Source organism: Grus americana, chromosome 4, assembly GCF_028858705.1.
Source record: "Grus americana isolate bGruAme1 chromosome 4, bGruAme1.mat, whole genome shotgun sequence".
Lineage (NCBI taxonomy): Eukaryota > Metazoa > Chordata > Aves > Gruiformes > Gruidae > Grus > Grus americana.
Window position 1 is genome coordinate 48,952,235 of NC_072855.1, and position 18,470 is coordinate 48,970,704.

The window sequence follows — 18,470 nt, forward strand, 5'->3', positions numbered from 1 at the left end:
GCTAGCACTGCCACCAGAAACAGCAGCCTCAGAACACCTTGTTCCCATTTCTCACTCCCTTCACCTCCAGAATCTCACAGGGACCTCACACCGAGACAGAACAGGTTTCCCTCCCACCATGATCTGCTATAACTTCCTTCAGTTTCCCAATTCAATTCACTGTGTGACTGCAAAAACACTTGTACTGGCCCAAAAGCACAAGACAGTGGTATGGAAACAAGGAGCAAGACTGCTTTTGGCAGTAGGGGCTGGCTTAAACAACATTACAATTTGTGAAATAGCTGTTAGCAGAAACAAATGTGTTACAACACATATTCATCAAAAATAACAGAAACGGATGTGAAGAATACAGGGGAGACAGTTTAGCACTGAAGATCAAGCAAACCAAGAACAACTTACCGGGCAAAAATAGGTGTTTTCTGCTATGTGGTTTGCAACAACGTTGTTTTCTGCAGACAGAGACATTATGAAAAGCAGTGCATCACGGGCCTGTTGGCCTACTGTTCCTTCTCGATGGATGAAGGGAATCAGCAGAGAAAATATGAGGAAATTGGCAGCTCCTTGGTCCTCGCTGGTGTGGAAAAACAGTTCTAAAATGGAGGGATCTTTGGCTATTATAGAGCAGAGCTGGTTCAAGAGGACGACTAACTCCGTTTCCACTGTTGGAGTGGATGTTCCTGAGCAGGAACTCAGCAACATCATCAAAGGTTTCAAGATGGGCTTGTGATGTAGCAAAGGCTGATGAGACTGGGTTACTAGCATTTCATACATTTTTAGTTGCTCGATTTTTGTCTCATCGGTGAACTCTCGCCGTAGGCTCCAAAGAAAAAGCTTCTCCATGATGTTTTCTGAGACCACAAACTCCAGAATAGGTCCCATTGAAGCATCCTTTGCTTGCTCTTCAATTAACAAGAAAAGCATGTGCTCTACATAATTCTGAACAGTGCTGGCCTCATCAGGTGAAATTGCCCCATACTTTGCCTGAGTGTTTTTCAAAGGATCATGCTTCTCTAAGATCTTCAGAACCTAAAGAGAAACAAATGCAGATCAGTTATTTGAATGTATTTTTTAAAAGTATGCACTTATCCCTAAAAGGGGAAAAAAAAATATCAAAATTCTTAACATAAAAAGCCCAAACTCTTTTTATGTTTTTAGTTTTTGTCTGTCAAGCTTTCTAAATTTGAAAGTTTCACATTTGGCATGTACAAGGCCAAAATGTAATGCTTTTGTTCACTTTTGTAAGCACCTAAATCTGCCGCTTGTACTATTGCTGAAAACTTGGGGTTCTGTGAAGTATGGATAAACTAGGTTCCCTTAGCCTTCAGAAACTGAATTTCAATGATGTTTGCTGTAAGTTTCTTTGTCAGAGAGGACCGAAACCAGAGGGCCTGCTCTTCAGCCAGAGTACCTGTGCTCAGGAGTATCAGTATCTTAAGATGACTTGTAGTAGTAAGAGTGGCAGAAGCCCACAGAGCTGATCTTTCCTTGCCACATCTTATATAATACCAAATGGCCACTGATGCCCACATAACTCTTACAACATTCAGTATAGATTCAGGATTGAGTAACAATTGTCATCTGAGCACTTATACCCCTGGATTAAATTTTGTTCTGCATGCAATCAGTGAAGCTCCTTGTCTGTGAAACAACCACTGTCTAACCCTTTTGTGGAGGGTAATTGCCGCAAAACCACAAAGGAACAGTGGCTCCCCTAACATGACAGCATCATTAGAGTTAAATGAGAAAAGGTGGCTCTTGAACAATGGCTCCTCTGACACTGGAAACATCTCAAACACCAGCATTCATCTGCCTTGCTTCTCAGGATAGCCAAAACCCGTTAGTTATTCATATTACTGCAGCAAATAAGACGTTATGTTATGGTGCTAGGAGCAAAACATCTTTGCCTAAAAGCAATTATAATCCTGATGACATGCAAACAATTTAGACTATACTGAAGTGCATAATCTACATCTATCCATAATAAACAACACTGCATACAGCTTTGCACCATGCATGTAATATACTTTCCAAAAGCCAGGCAAGCCTTATTCAGCACAAGGAAAGGAAGCAACAAGGTCCAAGTGACAGTGAATCACTAGGAAAGCCAGTAAGATGATCCAGGCCTTCCATAAGATATGACTATGTCCTACCACTTCCCTTTTAGATGCAAATCTTGAGTTCAAAGTGTGATTAGTAAAGGCTGGCCACACCTTAAAAGGTCAATTACCTTTGTGTTTTAAAATGTTTCAATGTCATCTACTACATTCTGCATGAAAGACTTTTGTTCCTGAGCAATTTGTGATTTTCCCAAAAGAAAGACTGAAACAAATTCCTATTAATGCAGCTTACTTCAAAATCAATAAAACTAATTTACATTACCTGTGCCCAGTGTGTTCTAAACACTATCATGCATGTTTCTGGGTCAACACCCTGCAGGCTCGGAGCCTGCCAATTTTTGCTGATACTGGTTCCAGAGGACATTATAAATTTTCCAAAGGTCAAGTCAACTAGGCCATGCTGGATTTCTTTTGAAAATCCTGTAGTTAGCTACATATGTTCAAGCATCATGATGAGATTGATATCATGTTTTGAGCTTTGGTATCCATATAAATCTGTTAAAAAAAACAAAACAAAACACACATATACCTATGCACATCAACTTATACTGTATAACAAAAAAAAGAACATACTTAAAGAGAACAGTAAAACCTTTTTTCTTTTAATTCAGTTTGAGGATGGAATTTTTTTAAAGCATGTTATATGGGAACATCTTCTCAAACTTTTCCTCATGATAATAGTTTCTAACATTCAAAAACTTTTGAGATCAGTGACTGAATTAAGGTGCTACTGATATAAATAAGCATAATGGCAGCTCATTCAGTAAACATTTTATGCATATGTCACTACATTTTTAGTTTTCCATTATGGCATTTTTGCCATCTGACCATGTCTCTCTTCAGATTTGTTTAGTAACTAATGTTGCATAGACTATGCAAGTAAAAAAAAATGTACAGGTTATTTCTATATTTTTTAAAATAATATTTCCATTACTAGATATAAATACAAATACTAAAGTTTTCTGTGAGAAAGCATATCATAAACAGTTGGAAACATCTGTAGAACACCATATGCAAGTAGAAGGATGCATCTGTATCAATACCAAAGTAACCAAAACCAAAGGACATAAAAGATAAAGCTTTCATGTATCCAAAGTCAAATAAATTGAGATGTCATATTAAAGGACTATGAGGATAAGACCAAACATTGAAGCATTCTTTTCATCCATTATTTAGTATCCTAGATACCTGAGTATCAAAGTAGTTGCGCACCTGCAGGGGAAAGTTAAAATGAAACAAAGACAGATTTCTTCGAGATATTTGAGAGGCTTAAGAGAACATACTATTCCCTCAAGCACCAATATCTAAATCACACAGTCCCGCCCCCTCCCCCCTTTTTCTTCCCCCACCATGAGCTTTACATTTTTATTCTCCTTTTTGCAGACCAACTAGGCTTTTAATTTAATTCAGATTTGGACCACAGCAAAAACAAAAACAAAACAAAAACAACCAAAAAACCCCCCAAAACCAACCAACCAAGAAAACCACCAACCCCTGGAGAAAAAAAACCAAACCCAAACAAAAAAAAAAAACCCAACAAACCAAAAACAAACAACAAAAACCCCCCAAATCTCCACAACACCAACATACAAAGAGTTTAGGAAGACAACAAATGCACTACAAGTTACAACAGCTCATGTAAATCATAGCAGATTTTTATTTTCATTAGAGATTCCATTTTTAAGCCCTCTCCTTTTCTCCACTCTTCATCAGGATTACAGAGCCCCTGGTCATTCATTGGCTTAATGAAATACACGAGGAAATTTTTGTACCATTAGTTGCCACAGCCCCTATAGCAATTCTTTGCCAGTATAGTAGATATTTCTCTGTGTATATCTTAAAAGATAAAAATCTTTTCTCTACAGCAAACATCTCTGCTCCCTACATGGGTGCTCTGCTTATATTCTTGAAGCTGCTAGCGCAGCAAAACATACAGCCTGTCTCAAAAGTAGCACCCATTTTTGTCATTTTCAAAATGTTCAAAAATATACAAGGTACAACTTTAAGGTTTCTGAAGTAAAAAGCAACAGATGGTTATGCATTCCCCTGTATCTATATATGTATATTCGTATGTTCAAGATTCAACAAGATTCAACTGCATGATCAGGGTTTCCCTGCTCCATCCCAACCCTTGCTTCTTACAGCACATAAGATGCATTTCCTATGCATTTTCTAAACATTCTCATGCAATACAATTAATACAATCTAGTTCATCCTTTTTGCAGATAAAACATTGCATATGCAGAGAAGCCAGCATAAATCCTGGTTTATGTTTGGGTAACACTACTTCCAGAATGAAGCTGGCACTCCATACAAGCTACCCCCTAGATAATAAACCACCTGGAACCAGAGGCACTGGAGAGCATTGTGCAAAACCAGTGAGAACTAGCTCACGAGAGCCAGCCAACACTGGGAACGGAAGTAATCCCTTATAAAATATTATCAAAGTCTCTCTACTCCTTGCCCCCCTAACTCCACTCACACTTCTCACCTGCCTGTCTCTTCGGTGCTCACATTGGCCTTACACTTTCAAGCACTCTCCTTCCCAGCACTTCAGTTCATATGCTCATTTACTTGAGGGCACCTAACGTTATACTGCTACTTCATAAACAGTCCTGTAAAAATGAATAGTATTATTGCTACATTACTGATGTTCCTGCACAGCGGCGGGGGGGGGGGAAATTTAAAAAAATAAATAATCAGACATCAAAGTAGCAGGCAACCCAACTTCAGAGGCCTAGGATCTGGTCTGGTTTTATTGTTACTGACTTACGTAGCTACCACTATATATTCAATGCACAGCTTCTGGTGACTTTTGCTTGCAGCTCAGAGTGTTCAACATTGCTACTGAAAAACATTCTGAAAACAAGATGCGTGGTTAGAGACCATTTAGAAAAAGTCTGCTCAAAGGAGTTTACCTAATACCATACCTAATAATGCCAAGGAATATTTAATTGACCTTTTCTTCAGATCGCCTGTCTACTTCCTGCTAGTTCTCTCTTTGTCAGCCCTCTCCTTCAAACAGAAATCTTCCCATGTCTGTAAAAGTTCAGCAGACTCCTCCAGGCAAAAGTGTCCTTCACTGCACAGCCCTGATTCACCCTTTGAGCAGATCTGTCCTGTGCATGAAGTAAAGCAAGCAGCTTTGGGAAAACTAACGTGGTCGTGTAATTAAAGATGGTATCATAAAGTGTAGCAAGAGAACTTAATTAACAAAGCATAGGCAAGCTCAATTCTTGGAAATTACAAGTTGCTTGACTTCACAACTTAGAGTTTGTTTCAACATAGACTTTGCATGTTATTTAAGAATTTAAATGAAAGAATGTGATATTACTCATCTAGGTATCACATGACAAATTCTGTCAGTAGTATAGCAGTATGAGACCAAGAACAGAATCGGAAACTTCAGATCAGCCTCCACTACTTAAGATAGTAAACAACAATAAGGGAGATTACAGCTTTATTCAAGAACAGCGATAAAAAAAAAATCCCAGATCAGTGATGTAAGGCTCTTGAGATGTATGCAAAACTCTAGGATGTACCACAGACAGGCAATCCAAAACTATTTAACCTGTCACCCTCTCTTCTCCTCTAATCTGTTCTAATTCTCTATCCTCCCTAGACTTTGCAATTTTCTTTTCTCCTCACACATCTTTCCTATCCCAGCCTTGGACTGTATTCCACAAACTTCAAGACAGTACTCATTCCCTTCCCATCAGACTCTCCTTTAATAACTACTTTTATCTTGTAGCTCTCTAAACATACTTTTTTCTGGTAGCGGTTCCATACTAGTGCTTTGGTCATTACAGACTCCTACTTTACTGCAGCTATAAGGCGACCGAAAGTGAACAGATCTTGTACATCTCTCACTACACATTCAAAATACAGCAAAATGCCAAGTGATCCAGTGACAGAACCACTGTTATGTTTGTGTGTGCAATCAGAAAGCTCACTTTCCACAAAAGTGCTACTTAGTTATTGACATTTATGTAAGAATTTATAACCACCACTATATTATTGAACACTCAAGTCCTGTTAACAGCTTACTGCCTAAGTAGGTAACTGCTACAATCTGCACTGGTAGCATGGACATCTTTTCCTACACAAGGATATCCTAAGTGTAGCCACCATATATAAAGAACAGATACAGCCTCTGTGAAAGAAGCCTCCAAGACAAGCAGGTGTGTCCCCTCATCTCCTGTATGAAGTCCCCTAAGATCTTACTTATTCAAGATATGCAAGAGCTTCCTGCCATTTCCAAATCCTAATTTGGGCACACTCAAGTTACAACACTGGGAGTTCTCAGATACATGGGACATTAACAACTGGCAGCATTTTGATTCAAATCAGATCTTTTTCAGAGTCAGCTAACACTAGATCAGAACAGGAATGGCTTTCAGTGTTGCCAGCTCCAGAAATGCCTACCAACCATAGGAAACTTTTAGGAAGGTTCCCCTGAGTTGCCTGGTCCATTTACTGTATTTGTAGTTACGTGCACAAACACTACCCCATTGCTTGAAAAAGATCTTTGGGAGTATGTGATTGGCAAACACTGTAAAATAGCAAATTCAACTAAAAACTGCACCTAACAGAATACTGCACATACATACATACAATCACAAGATTAAAGCCATTTACATCTTTAGTGACAAAGAATCATGAAAAAGATTGTTTGTCCCTTGGTGACAAACAATAACATCTCAGCAAAATTCAAACAGTTCATTCTGAATGTTCACTCCTACTGCACAAAGTCATCATAAACAAACTGTACAAAGCACCAAATGAAGACCAGAAATACTGAATTTAAATTATTAGCTGAAAACAACTTGCCTGCAGCAAACATTAAGTTGACGAGGGCTAAGTTCACTTGCATGTAGCCCAGCTATCAACCAGAAATCTAAGAGTAGTGAGAGAACACAGACATTATCCTCACAGCAGCAAATACTATGGCTTTTTAATAATCTCTAATTTATAAGTAACAAGACAGCAATGTGCAATAATATTAATAATATTTCTAAGATCAAACCAATTCCCTTAAGGAAGCAAACATTTCCAGTTTGGAAAGCATCTTGGGATACTGAGATTTCCTTAATAACAGAATCACAGGAAGGTTTGGGTTGGAAGGGACCTCAAAGACCATCTAGTTCCAACCCCCCTGCTGCGGGCAGGGACACCCTCCACTAGACCACGTAGCCCAAAGGCTCATACTAATAGATTGTGTAGGCTTCAAAGACTTTAAACTCTGTAATAGTGTTTCAAAAAGCATAGAAAGCTTTTGACAAATTAAGTGGTCGCAGAGTAGATCCTAAAAACAGCATATCTATTTAAAAAAGGAAAGTAACTGATTTGGAAGAGATACTATCTTTTAAGATACATATCAATCTAAAGTTAGTATGCTCCAGTTATAGCAGTAGCAGAAAGAATATATTTATTATATTTGTGGGAAGCATAATTTGTTACTAGATTAGTAGGTTTTCTGATAACTTTGCAAGGCCAAATGTGCCACAGTAACTGCAACATCACATTATTCCTTGTGAAGTTAAACTAACTCCAATTAAACAGGACAAATAACCTGACCATATTGAGTCTAAAGGTGAGAAAATAAATTAATTTATAAAACATTGATTCATGGAGCAAGGGGTAGAAGTGAATTTAGGAGCCACTAAGAAGAAAAGTAATGGTTTATTTTAAACATGAATGGTTAAAATTTTTACAATAATTTAGCCTTTCCTCTCTGCTAACTCCTGATTAGGGTATTATTCCGCTATTTGATAGTTCTGACAAGTACAAATACACCTCTCCTGCAGTCCATTCAAAATTCTACTTCCAAAAACCACTGCTCAGTTTAATACTTTGACCCTGCCACACAGTAACAAAACCTTCTTAGTAGGTAAATCTTTCTGCAATTCAACCATATCTTATCTATCAGTCATTTAACCCTATTATAAGGCCAAGTTCACGTACATATGCCTTCCAGAGCTATTTCAATTGCCTATACTGACAACACTTTTGTCTCTAATCCCTCCTCTCCTACACGAGGTACCTGTCCCTACTGCCAAGGGTTTATAGATTTAACAATCCTCATGCGGAACAAGAAGTCCCAGTGTACACATCACTCACATGAGGAACTGAGGTTCAAAGAGACAAGTCACTATCTTTCCTAAGATCTTCCCATATTCTTTGTGTAATTGGACAACAGCTTTTGAAATTAGGCAACTAATTTGCACCTACATAAACTTTGTTGGTTTCATATTAAATACCTTTCAGTATGGGCTTGGCTAATTGGTTACGGGGTTTTTCCTCCAAATCTGGTAGACAGTTGCATATTCAAATGTGCTAACAAGCACCTGTCTTCTCCCCAGGCAGCAAAGTTATACAGTCACATACATAGGTCTATAACCCTGGCTATGCAGTATGGGATGAGGATGGGAGGAAGAGAGCAGAAAACTGTAGCACAATTCAACCTATTTCCAGGTTAAAAAAACCACAAACAGCCAGCAGTCCACAACTGCACTGAGTAGCTTTAGATTAATGATGAGATTGAGACCCAGTCATTGGACTCATGGAGGATATTGGCTTTCAGTTTTCCTTCAGAAGTCTGTAAATCATCAACCCTTTTTCCACAGCTGATTACAGAGCTGAACTCCCCAGTCAACAGAAGTACTTACTTCACTGCAAAGTACACTGGAAGAACAGCCTACCAGAGAATCCCTTGTGAAGTCCACTCCCATTGGAGTATCTCTTTTCAAAAAGTTTCACTTTTGAATTAAAAAAAAAAAAGCACAGAAGTTTGCAGGACTGGGGCTTCCCAGGCAATGCACAACATCCAGACAAAAGATAAGACTGCCTAATACAGTAAGGTAGACACAAAATATGCTGCAAGGCTCTGCAATTTAATTATCAAAGCTGTCTTCTGTTGAAATGCTAAGATGCTGTGATCTCCAATAATTCTCGAACACAAGCGTACCTCTTATCAGATACTGTATGCTTTTGCTCTACCAGCCAAAGTTTTCCACCCTGTCAGTTCGGGTACACAAGAGACAATGAAGAGATGGGTAAGAAGCCTTGATGGCAGTTAAAGAAACAGCATGTATCAAAACATTTTCATAAAAGGGCTTGAAATTAGACAACTTCAAAGAAGCAGAGGTAAATTATATGGTCTAATGCATAGCTATGCAATCACAACTCTGCTGTCTCTGATAAATGGATGAGGGAGGGTAGGAGAAAAATGAGTGGCAAATTTTAACACTTAGTTCCAGCTTAAAAGGGACCTTGTTCAGGGTTTGTTTATTTTTCGATTGAAAAGATAGCCTTCTGCATAAATTTTTCAGCTTTTCTTTAGGGACTATGATCAGGGAGAGGGTTTAAATTTTGTTAACAAGAAAGTTTCAAAGGAAGACATCAATTCTTTCAAGGGAAAGGACTCATCCTGCTTGTGGTAAGTTTTGCTACAAAAGCAAAGCCTATGAAGAACAATCACATCCCCAGCCTTAATGATGCTATACATTCACCACCAGAATGCAGAAGGATTACAGCTTGCTCACGAGAGAGCAGCAGGTCTGTGGTAGGCAACTGAGAAAATCTAAGTGGTTAAAAGCCACAGCATCTGAGGATCTTTATTTTGGTTAAGTACTACTCACCTTCAGAAGCTCTACTAGCCAGAAAGCTGCAGCAGATTACTAGAGGAACAGTTTAAATTACATAAACAAGTATCCTCCTCCTTCATTTGTTCTTTCATGTTTCAATGCTGCAGTCCACCAATTACCCTGTCCTTTGTCTACCTCAAGCAAACATATCATATTTAGTCAGCTTTCTTCAATCTATCTTTTCTACCCAGTATCTGCAAAGATACTGCCTTCTATGTGTGGGTGGGAGAAGATATGTTTTACACTGATAAAGCTATCTGCTTAAAAGCCTAACAGAGAACAAGTCACCAGAAATTGTAAAGCAATGTAGTTAATCAAAGTATCAATCTGTTCTCATCAAGCACAATTTAATCCAATCTGCTAACATGAAAGTAAGAATGTCTTGTGACTTGTCCCCACAGAGACTGCCTAACAAGATCTATCTCATGAGAGAAACTACACGCAATATGTTTTATAATGAGACAAAACTCTTACTGTCCCACCTACAGCCAGCATGCTGCAGTTAAAAACCACAATTCATCTTTTCGTCAAATCTCCGGGGAGCTACGCTACTCACATGTTTATTGTAGATTCACATCAGCTCAGACAACTAATTGGGGTACCGCTAACCTCTTCATGTGATCTCTATAACCCTATGGTATTATACTTTAGGGCATCCAGGTTAGAGCATTAAATAAATACATGGTTCTCCAGACACATGAATGGGCAATTCCCCCCACCAGTAAGTAGAGCAACAGTGACAGGCAAGAGGCCCACCTGACAGCCCCCATTCAGCAGTGGCATAAGTGTGCACACTTCAAGAGCAAGCAAACAGATCAACTCACGCTGGCAGCCAATACACTGGGACACGGGCTAAGCCAAATCCCAAGCCTTCAGAGATTTCTGCTGCATGGGTCAGCCAAAATTAAAGAACAGAGAGGTCAGTTTGGTAGTATGGTCCAAAATACATTGATGGGTTAGGCTAAAATGATACACAGGGGTTCTAGGAAGGTATACAGCTAACCAGCAAAAACAATTCATCAAAGGGCATGTTACCAAAGCTAGAGAAATGGCAGTGATTGCTCAAGAAAACAGTAATTAAACAAAGCAGAACACTTGACAGAGACCTTGACCTCCTCAAGGAGGGCTCTATTTACCTGATGCACCACAGGGCATGTTCAGCTACCACATGTATTTGCACGTAGGTAATTTCACTGGAACTTAAGAGCATACAATCATGGAAGTTACTCTTGCAAAGTCCCAGGAGAAATGAACTACACATTCATATCCCTAGGTCATAAATCTGAAGCTAGGGAGCAAAAAAATAAGGTTGCAATTCTAGTAGTATGACTTGTTCCTTTTAGAGAGAGATAAGGAATATAATAAATCTGTTTCTCTGGTGTATTTGATCTCCTCACATTTGGCCTAGTACAATTCAGGCAGCAATTCAGTAACAATTAGTGGTTCAAAACACAGATTATGTTGGTTAAAAACTTAAGAATAAAATAGCAGCTAGGGTTCTTAAAATACAAGACATATCCCTCTATTCACAGTATAATTGAGGTATCTTGTCTACTACTAGCAGACAACTGCTGCAAAACACATATTAAAACCTTAAACTAAATTGAAAAAAAAATTAAGAATAGCAGCTCAGAAAAGTTCATTTCTACCTATGTACTGAAGAAGGCAGATGTCATCGAACTGAAATCAATTCAAAGGCTTTAACTTAGCCGGATCATTCCCAAATCACCACCAAAATTGCTGACCCAAGAAAAGCATGTTTCCATAGAAAACCAAGTAATTAAAATGTCTGAGGCCCACAGACCAAAGTGTTTGGTGCTGTACTGAGACAGGCATTACAAGCAAAACAAAACTCAGTTTCAAACTTTGTACTGTGAATATGCTTTCATACCAAGTTTCAAAGAGAAAGAGAACAACCCCAAGGGGCATAAGCACACGTCACTGAATGAAAGCTACCTTCCATTCCCTGATTTATAGAGGAATTGCAGATATCAGCTACTGTGTCTACACCAGTAATTTTGTTTTGTCATAATTGAAGTGAATTATTGGGGAAAAAATAGTTGTTGCCAATCTCCCCATCTCTACTGAGAAATTGTGCAGGGTTTATTTCACAATTTATCACTATCCAGGAGTGGGAGGGAGCAACACATCAGAAACCAGACATTTAACAAAACCTACTTTATGTTCTGGTTATGCTAGCAGAAGAAACAAATCAAAATGATCCACACAATATGCAGCATCGATTTTGCTTTCCAAGATAATTCTGACACCTGTGTGACATACAAACTTGGCCCCAACACACTCGTAATTTAGGAAAACCACATGCTTCTTGAGGTCATGAGGCAGAAGTGAATGGAACTTTTATTTTTTAAAGTTTTTTTGAGAAAAGTAAAACAGCGTCTATAGCTAAAAGTATAAAATAAATTCATAGGAAATGATTAAGTTGCCTATCTAGAAAGCCTTCCTGACAGGAAGATGAATGAGACCAGCAAAGCAGTAGAAGACTCTATACTCTGAAGATTTAAAACTATTTTCAGAACACTAGCACACAGGCTAAGAAATACTACCTTCCCAAGAGAAAGATGGCCTACCAAAAAGTTATCAATGTACCTGTAATTATCATATGTAGATTACAGAAAACAAGATTAAGCTATATATTTTATGGCTACAGCAGTAATATGTAGGGCAATTTTTCAAGTGATTTGTATAACATGTCAAACTACTCATTATAATAAGCATAAGAAGTCCAAGAATAATGTTCTCAAGTCTACAAAGTGACATTAAAGACAACGTGTATGCTTTCAGCACTGATCCGCAATAAAATACAAATACGTGTATATTCTAAATAGTCCGTATTTCATGATAAAGACAACAAACATTTTTTTATTTCCAAACTTTCAGATGATTCTGCAGGTTCTAAATATAGCTCAAGCACAAGAATTAGTAGTAAGATACCATTAAGATTCTCCTGATTACTTGATCAATAAACCAACTAACAAGCTCCCCCAGAGGATTGTCACCAAGTTTTCACTGAGAAAAGAACTTCCACTTTGCAGATGGAATTCCTCTCTCTTGTTCATATGCACGTTATTTCTCTTTATCTGTCTCTTTCAAATTAAAACCCCTGGAAAAGGATAGAATGTACCATAAAATCAAAACTTTTAGATATAGAATGGATATTGTGTAATTGTTAACATAATACTTACTCTAGAAGTATATTTATTTCCCCTCTCAGGGCTTAATTCAAAATACAAAGTTGGTTTTTTTCCTGGAAAAAAAAATATGAGTTTTTAACTGTATATAAATTTAGTTAGCTGTCACACAATAAAACCCTCTCATACCTCTCAATATGTTCATTAAAGTACGTGGACGATAATAAATGACTAGATGACTTCAATCTGTCATTTATCTTTCTGTACTGGTTAACTGAAACTACTTGTTTTAGAGAGAATTACCACCCCAAGATACCTATCCACCAAGTCAACATTATTTCTCAAATTCTGAAGTGATAACCTGTTAGTGATAAGACGAACTACTGAACAAAGGGAATGAGCAAAGGCATATCGTTACACAGCTTCAGGACAACTGTTTCCTTACACTGTAGGGTGGCAGAAGCCCATCACAAATTACTCCTTAAACTGGAAAGGTCATTTTCATACCTAAACCTATGTACTACATACTACCTGACATTAGGTAGAGGGTCATGATAAAGTATTATATTTAGTGGATTGACACTTTTCAATGTAAGTGTACTTTTTTTTTCCTTCTTTTAAAATATAAAAAGAAGAACAGAAAGATCAGAACATTGTGTGAACCAACATTGTTTGCATCAGACATTTGCAATTTAGCTTGGAGAAAGCTCCCTAAGTTAGTGAACTCCCTTTGTCCTAAATTATGTTCCAGGCTTGGCAAAGAGAAAAGCACTTGCAAAATCCTTTTTCATTTTGTTTTTATGACCATCAATTGCCAATTTTTGGGAAAACCACTGAATAAACATTACTGTTTATGATGAGACCCACAAATCACTATAGCACACTGTTCACTGAAGAACAAGGATGAGGAAGAAGGAAAACAAGGCAAAACAAGCACTCCTTACAAAATCCTGTCCCATCCCTCCACCTCCCCATTCCTGTAACGTGCAAAACCCTAAGTATTTGGTCTCACAGGAAACTGCACAGAAGTGCTGCTCTCACTCTTCATTTCTATTCCAACTCTGAGCAGACAAGCAGAAGTTGAAGATTCATTTTATATTAATTCCTATTCCAAAGTCAAGAACCTCAATAAAATAACACTTCCCCCTTCTGTGAGCATAGATCCATGAAAACCCAACCTCTCCTCCTGCAGTGACACCCTTATTTAAAAATATTAGTACAGATTTGCAAGTTGAGTGGACTTTGACAGATTATGGCTTTCTATGCGTACATTTAATTTTCTGCTTTTAATACCCATGGTAGTAAACAGCAAAATCCAAAGTGGATTGTTGGCATTTTTATTATGTTTAGTGTGTAAAAAGCCAAATCAAAGAAAAATCCCCATGCTATTGAATATGTATTCCCATTTCTATTTATTTTCACTGCATTTTATACAGGTGGTAGATGTTTTTCCTCTAAGCTTCTTCAGCTTTCCTAGGAATAAAATTATTTGTGTCATGTAAACAGTGTTAAGTTGTCCATTATACAGAGTAGAAATTAATCCTTCATCTCTGATCTCATAACACAAGCCTACTCTACTATGAAAATATGTTACACACACCACCTAGTCTTCTGCAACTGGAAACTGAATGACATTACACCATCTTCCATTCGTGTGACTACCTTTGCCTGGATAATAAGACATATGAATGCACTAGCAAAAAAGAAACATTTATAATCTATACAACACTTGTCTCAGATTCTTTTTTGCATGCTGGCAATGTAACTGCTAAATAATCAAGGGAACAATTAAAAAAAAATCCAGGTAATCTGACACTTGCATAACAATTCTGTATAATTTTTTTTCAGTCTTGCCTTTGAACCTTTGGGAAAACATGAATAGAAATACAGGCGTCTTTCTAGTCCAGGGAGGAATGAAGATAAACTAGCAACTTTCATGCCCTGAGGGGTAAAAGAAGGTAAATAATAGTCCTTTCCAAATTGCAAATGAACACTATATATCTTATAAAGGGAATGCTCTGAAAAACATGGAACCTCAGGAAAACAATATCTACTAAAAGGTGGGGTAAATATCAGAAGCTAGTAAAAATAAAATTTAATTACTATTTAAACTTTTTAACACTTGGAATGATCAATACTGAAAGCCTAGTAAAGGAGACTGCTGGATGTCAGCCTTAGCAGGAATGTGTCTCGGTACAGATAACAAAGTCAAACCACAACCTCTCCCAACTAATTTTGTAACACCTAAGGAGACTTCTACAGGCGTGGGAAAGCACAAGTTCCACTCATCAATAGGTTGTTCTTGCCTGCACACCTTCAAAAGTGGGGAGTGTCTGTGTATGTCTCTGGGAACCCTGCTGCTTCTCACCCCTACTACCATCCTTCTGTTGGAGGCTGTTGGAGCTGCAGAAGCTATAGTACACCAATACTCTTTTTTTTTTTTTTTTTTAAAAAAGTATTGGTGTGTACTCTTCTCTCCCATGCCTGAAATTCAGCACCTTTCCTCTCCCATTCCCCCTCATCTCAAATTTTTCAATTCACATTTATGATCTTCTTGAAAATTGGCAATAGATGTGCCATCCAAAATTGCAAACTGAGCCTTATGCAAAGTCACATATGACGCACCAATCCTCACAGAGCTCCAAAGGAGCAGCACAAGCAGAAGGCAAGAACAGTTTGAAGAGGCATGAGAAAGTCTGTCTGTATGCACAGGCCTTGCACGTTAGTCAGTTGTAACCACAGCATGTTTGAAAGTAAGACCTCCAACTTTATTCCTGAGTGCATGGTTCTTGACACTGAATTACAAATTTATGATTTTTTTCCAACCTCTCATTTAAAGGGGGAAATAGGCTATAAGAATTAGAAAGCATACATCAGATAAAGTTTTTTTAATGTTGATATATCAGTTATGAAAGTACTTTAGTACATGCAAAACTATTACATCATTTACCAGTTACCCCTCTGCTGAAACAAAACAGTATTTCTACTGTCACCACATATATTGCTATCTCTGTACTCTGTTTTATGTTTTTCCACATTTTACTCTGTTTTATCTTCAAGTCCACCTCTCCCCACAGACACCATTTTACTCGCATCATAATTCATGCCATGAGCACTCCAATAATTACGCATTTCTACACTGTTTCAGAATACGTCTCTTCACTAGTCAGCATTCAGATATCCCTGCTGTTCTCAAGCATACTTGTACTCTGAAGGACATTAACCTCCAGTGCCGAGTCACAGAATGTCTCAGGAGGCCCTTCATTGACTTTATGGGAGAATTTGCATACCATCAAGCATCTGTGCTGAAAAACTAAATGAAAATACATGGTGTTATTAGTAAGTCAGCACCAAACCAAATATATATGACTAATGACGAATGAAGGATGGTAGAAAACTTCTCTTCAGGAGTGCCAGTACCAAAAGCGCATCCGAATGCAATTATACATACCAAAACAATCAACCTAATTAGAAAGAACAAGTCCTCAAAGTTGGCAACACTTGAAAATTCAAACCCACTGCATTCAACATGTACAGATGGGGTTGTGGCAATGCCTCTCCATCCTCTAACTCAGCAGGACCGGAAGCCAAGATCTGCAGTTTTCTCCAACAAAGGAAAAAACCTGTGTTTTCCCTGTGACAATGTATCTATCTACCAACTTGACCATAAATAAGATCAATGCAAAAAAATAAAACACTGCAATGGATGACTACTAGCATAGTAAACCTACCACCAGAAGCAGTCCATGGGCTCTATGGACCCAGGAGGGCTGTAGCTACTGCTATTAAAATACAGTGCTACAGCAGCTGTCCCATGTCACATCTCTCAGAGTACTACAAAGGGTTTCAAGTATCAATTTAACACAGGATAGTAAGAAAAGATTCACCTTGCACCTCTAGCAATAATTTAAACAACCGATTCTCTCACGATAGACTGTTTCAGAGATATCTGAATTATTATTCTAACATTGCTCTAGAAAGAGGTGTAATCATTAAAGAACTCAACCTGAGAAGATTAGTGTAAATTTTTCAAAATAAAGACCACATGGAAGCAAACCTGAACCAAATCAGCTTACAAGTGGAGTGATTGAGGTTTTTTTGCCTCAGACACCAGAACCAACTCTGTTCACTCACAATCACTGAATCTTACAAACATTTATTGGGAAAACTTCAAAGCTTGAAAGTTTATAGATGGATTGAACAAGTTTCTTTGGACTTAGACAAGATTGTATGAGCAATTTGCTGGGAAAAAGTATTAACTGGACTTGCCAGAAGAATTCCCTCAAATCTGTTAAATTCCCTCTTACTTGCTCTGAATAGCATGCTGGGGACACAATCATCTGAGCCATAGTGGTAAGAGTTCAAGCCAGGAGACTTAACGTTCTCCCCCAGTTCTCTTCCCTTTTACGTGAGCCTAAGGCAAATCACTCAGCTCAGTTTCTCCCATAACATGAGACCAACAGACTATTGGAGAGCTCTGATTATTATTAAAGCAGCAAGTCGTCATTATTCAGTTGACAGTCTGGCTGTTTTAACTGCCCAGAAAACTCTCAGAGTCCCTATGCAACACACACAGACAACACACTTAGACTTACAGCTTCCATCAGAAACTCTTACTTGGCAAAACGTTTCTACACCCAGGGCCTACAAGTAATGAATTCTCATCTTACCTTCATTTCTACATTTTGGCATTGCACAGAAAAGGTAAGATGCAATCAAGGCCCTCTAAATGAAGAAAAAAATACATTAAGTGTTTCAGAACACCAGTGGGAGGATTTCATGCAATGTATGGCTATTATTAGAGTACTATTTTGCTTAGCACATCAGAGGATATAATCAGCAGATGATGCAGTCATGATTTGCGAAGCACAGCCTTATTAAAGACTAATGAGATAAACGAGTTAAAATTTACATTTTGCTCCACTGATAAGGTTCATTGGCACACTTATCTCCAACACCATGGTTTGAATATTAAACCCACTTATTAATGTCTGGTAAAGCTAATTATAATGCTGAGTGGCATTAAACTATAATAACCAAGCATCATGTTAGAATCACATCTTTTAGTATTACTGTAGCTCTGAAGTTAAGTGTTCTGCACCTGGAAAAAAACACCTGTTGAGCTCATGCTGCGAGAAAGCACTAGCCTTCTGTGTCTTTTTCCTGACCCTCCCAAAAGCCCAAAGCCATGTTCTAACAATGCAACAGGCAGGTAAACATTTCTCGCTACTATGATTTCAATGGTGTCTGTCTTATTACAGTAACAGTAAGGATTAAGTGACAAGTATTTTTGTATCTACAATATATTACATTACACTTGGCATATACCCTCTAATCCCTAACAGAAAAAGCACAGAGGTACTGACAAAATTAACAACAAAAGCCTGGAGACCATATTTGTTTGATTTTACTCGCCTTTTTCACCATCTTCTGTCAAAACTACACACATTACTGAAAAGTATACTGAAAATACAATTTAGGCCTTACACTACCCTATATATTTTTATGCCACATCTATCTAATGTGAGCACTTAAATGGACAATGATCATTTAAG

General features: G+C 37.9%; 1 protein-coding gene across 4 annotated transcripts in view; it reads right to left on the reverse strand.

Moving 5' to 3' along the window:
* Positions 1-18,470, reverse strand: part of FHIP1A (FHF complex subunit HOOK interacting protein 1A) — a 93,467-nt gene that overhangs the window by 39,128 nt on the left and 35,869 nt on the right. For 3 of the 4 annotated variants that reach the window (XM_054825273.1, XM_054825272.1, XM_054825276.1), the window contains 2 exons: positions 2,380-2,612; positions 400-1,026 (listed from right to left, as the gene is read on the reverse strand). In XM_054825273.1, the coding sequence (XP_054681248.1) occupies positions 400-1,026; positions 2,380-2,481 (729 nt within the window). In that variant the 5' untranslated portion in view covers positions 2,482-2,612. Of the gene's footprint in view, positions 1-399; positions 1,027-2,379; positions 2,613-12,969; positions 13,032-18,470 lie in introns of all 4 variants that reach the window. The other variant, XM_054825274.1, reaches the window with a different exon arrangement.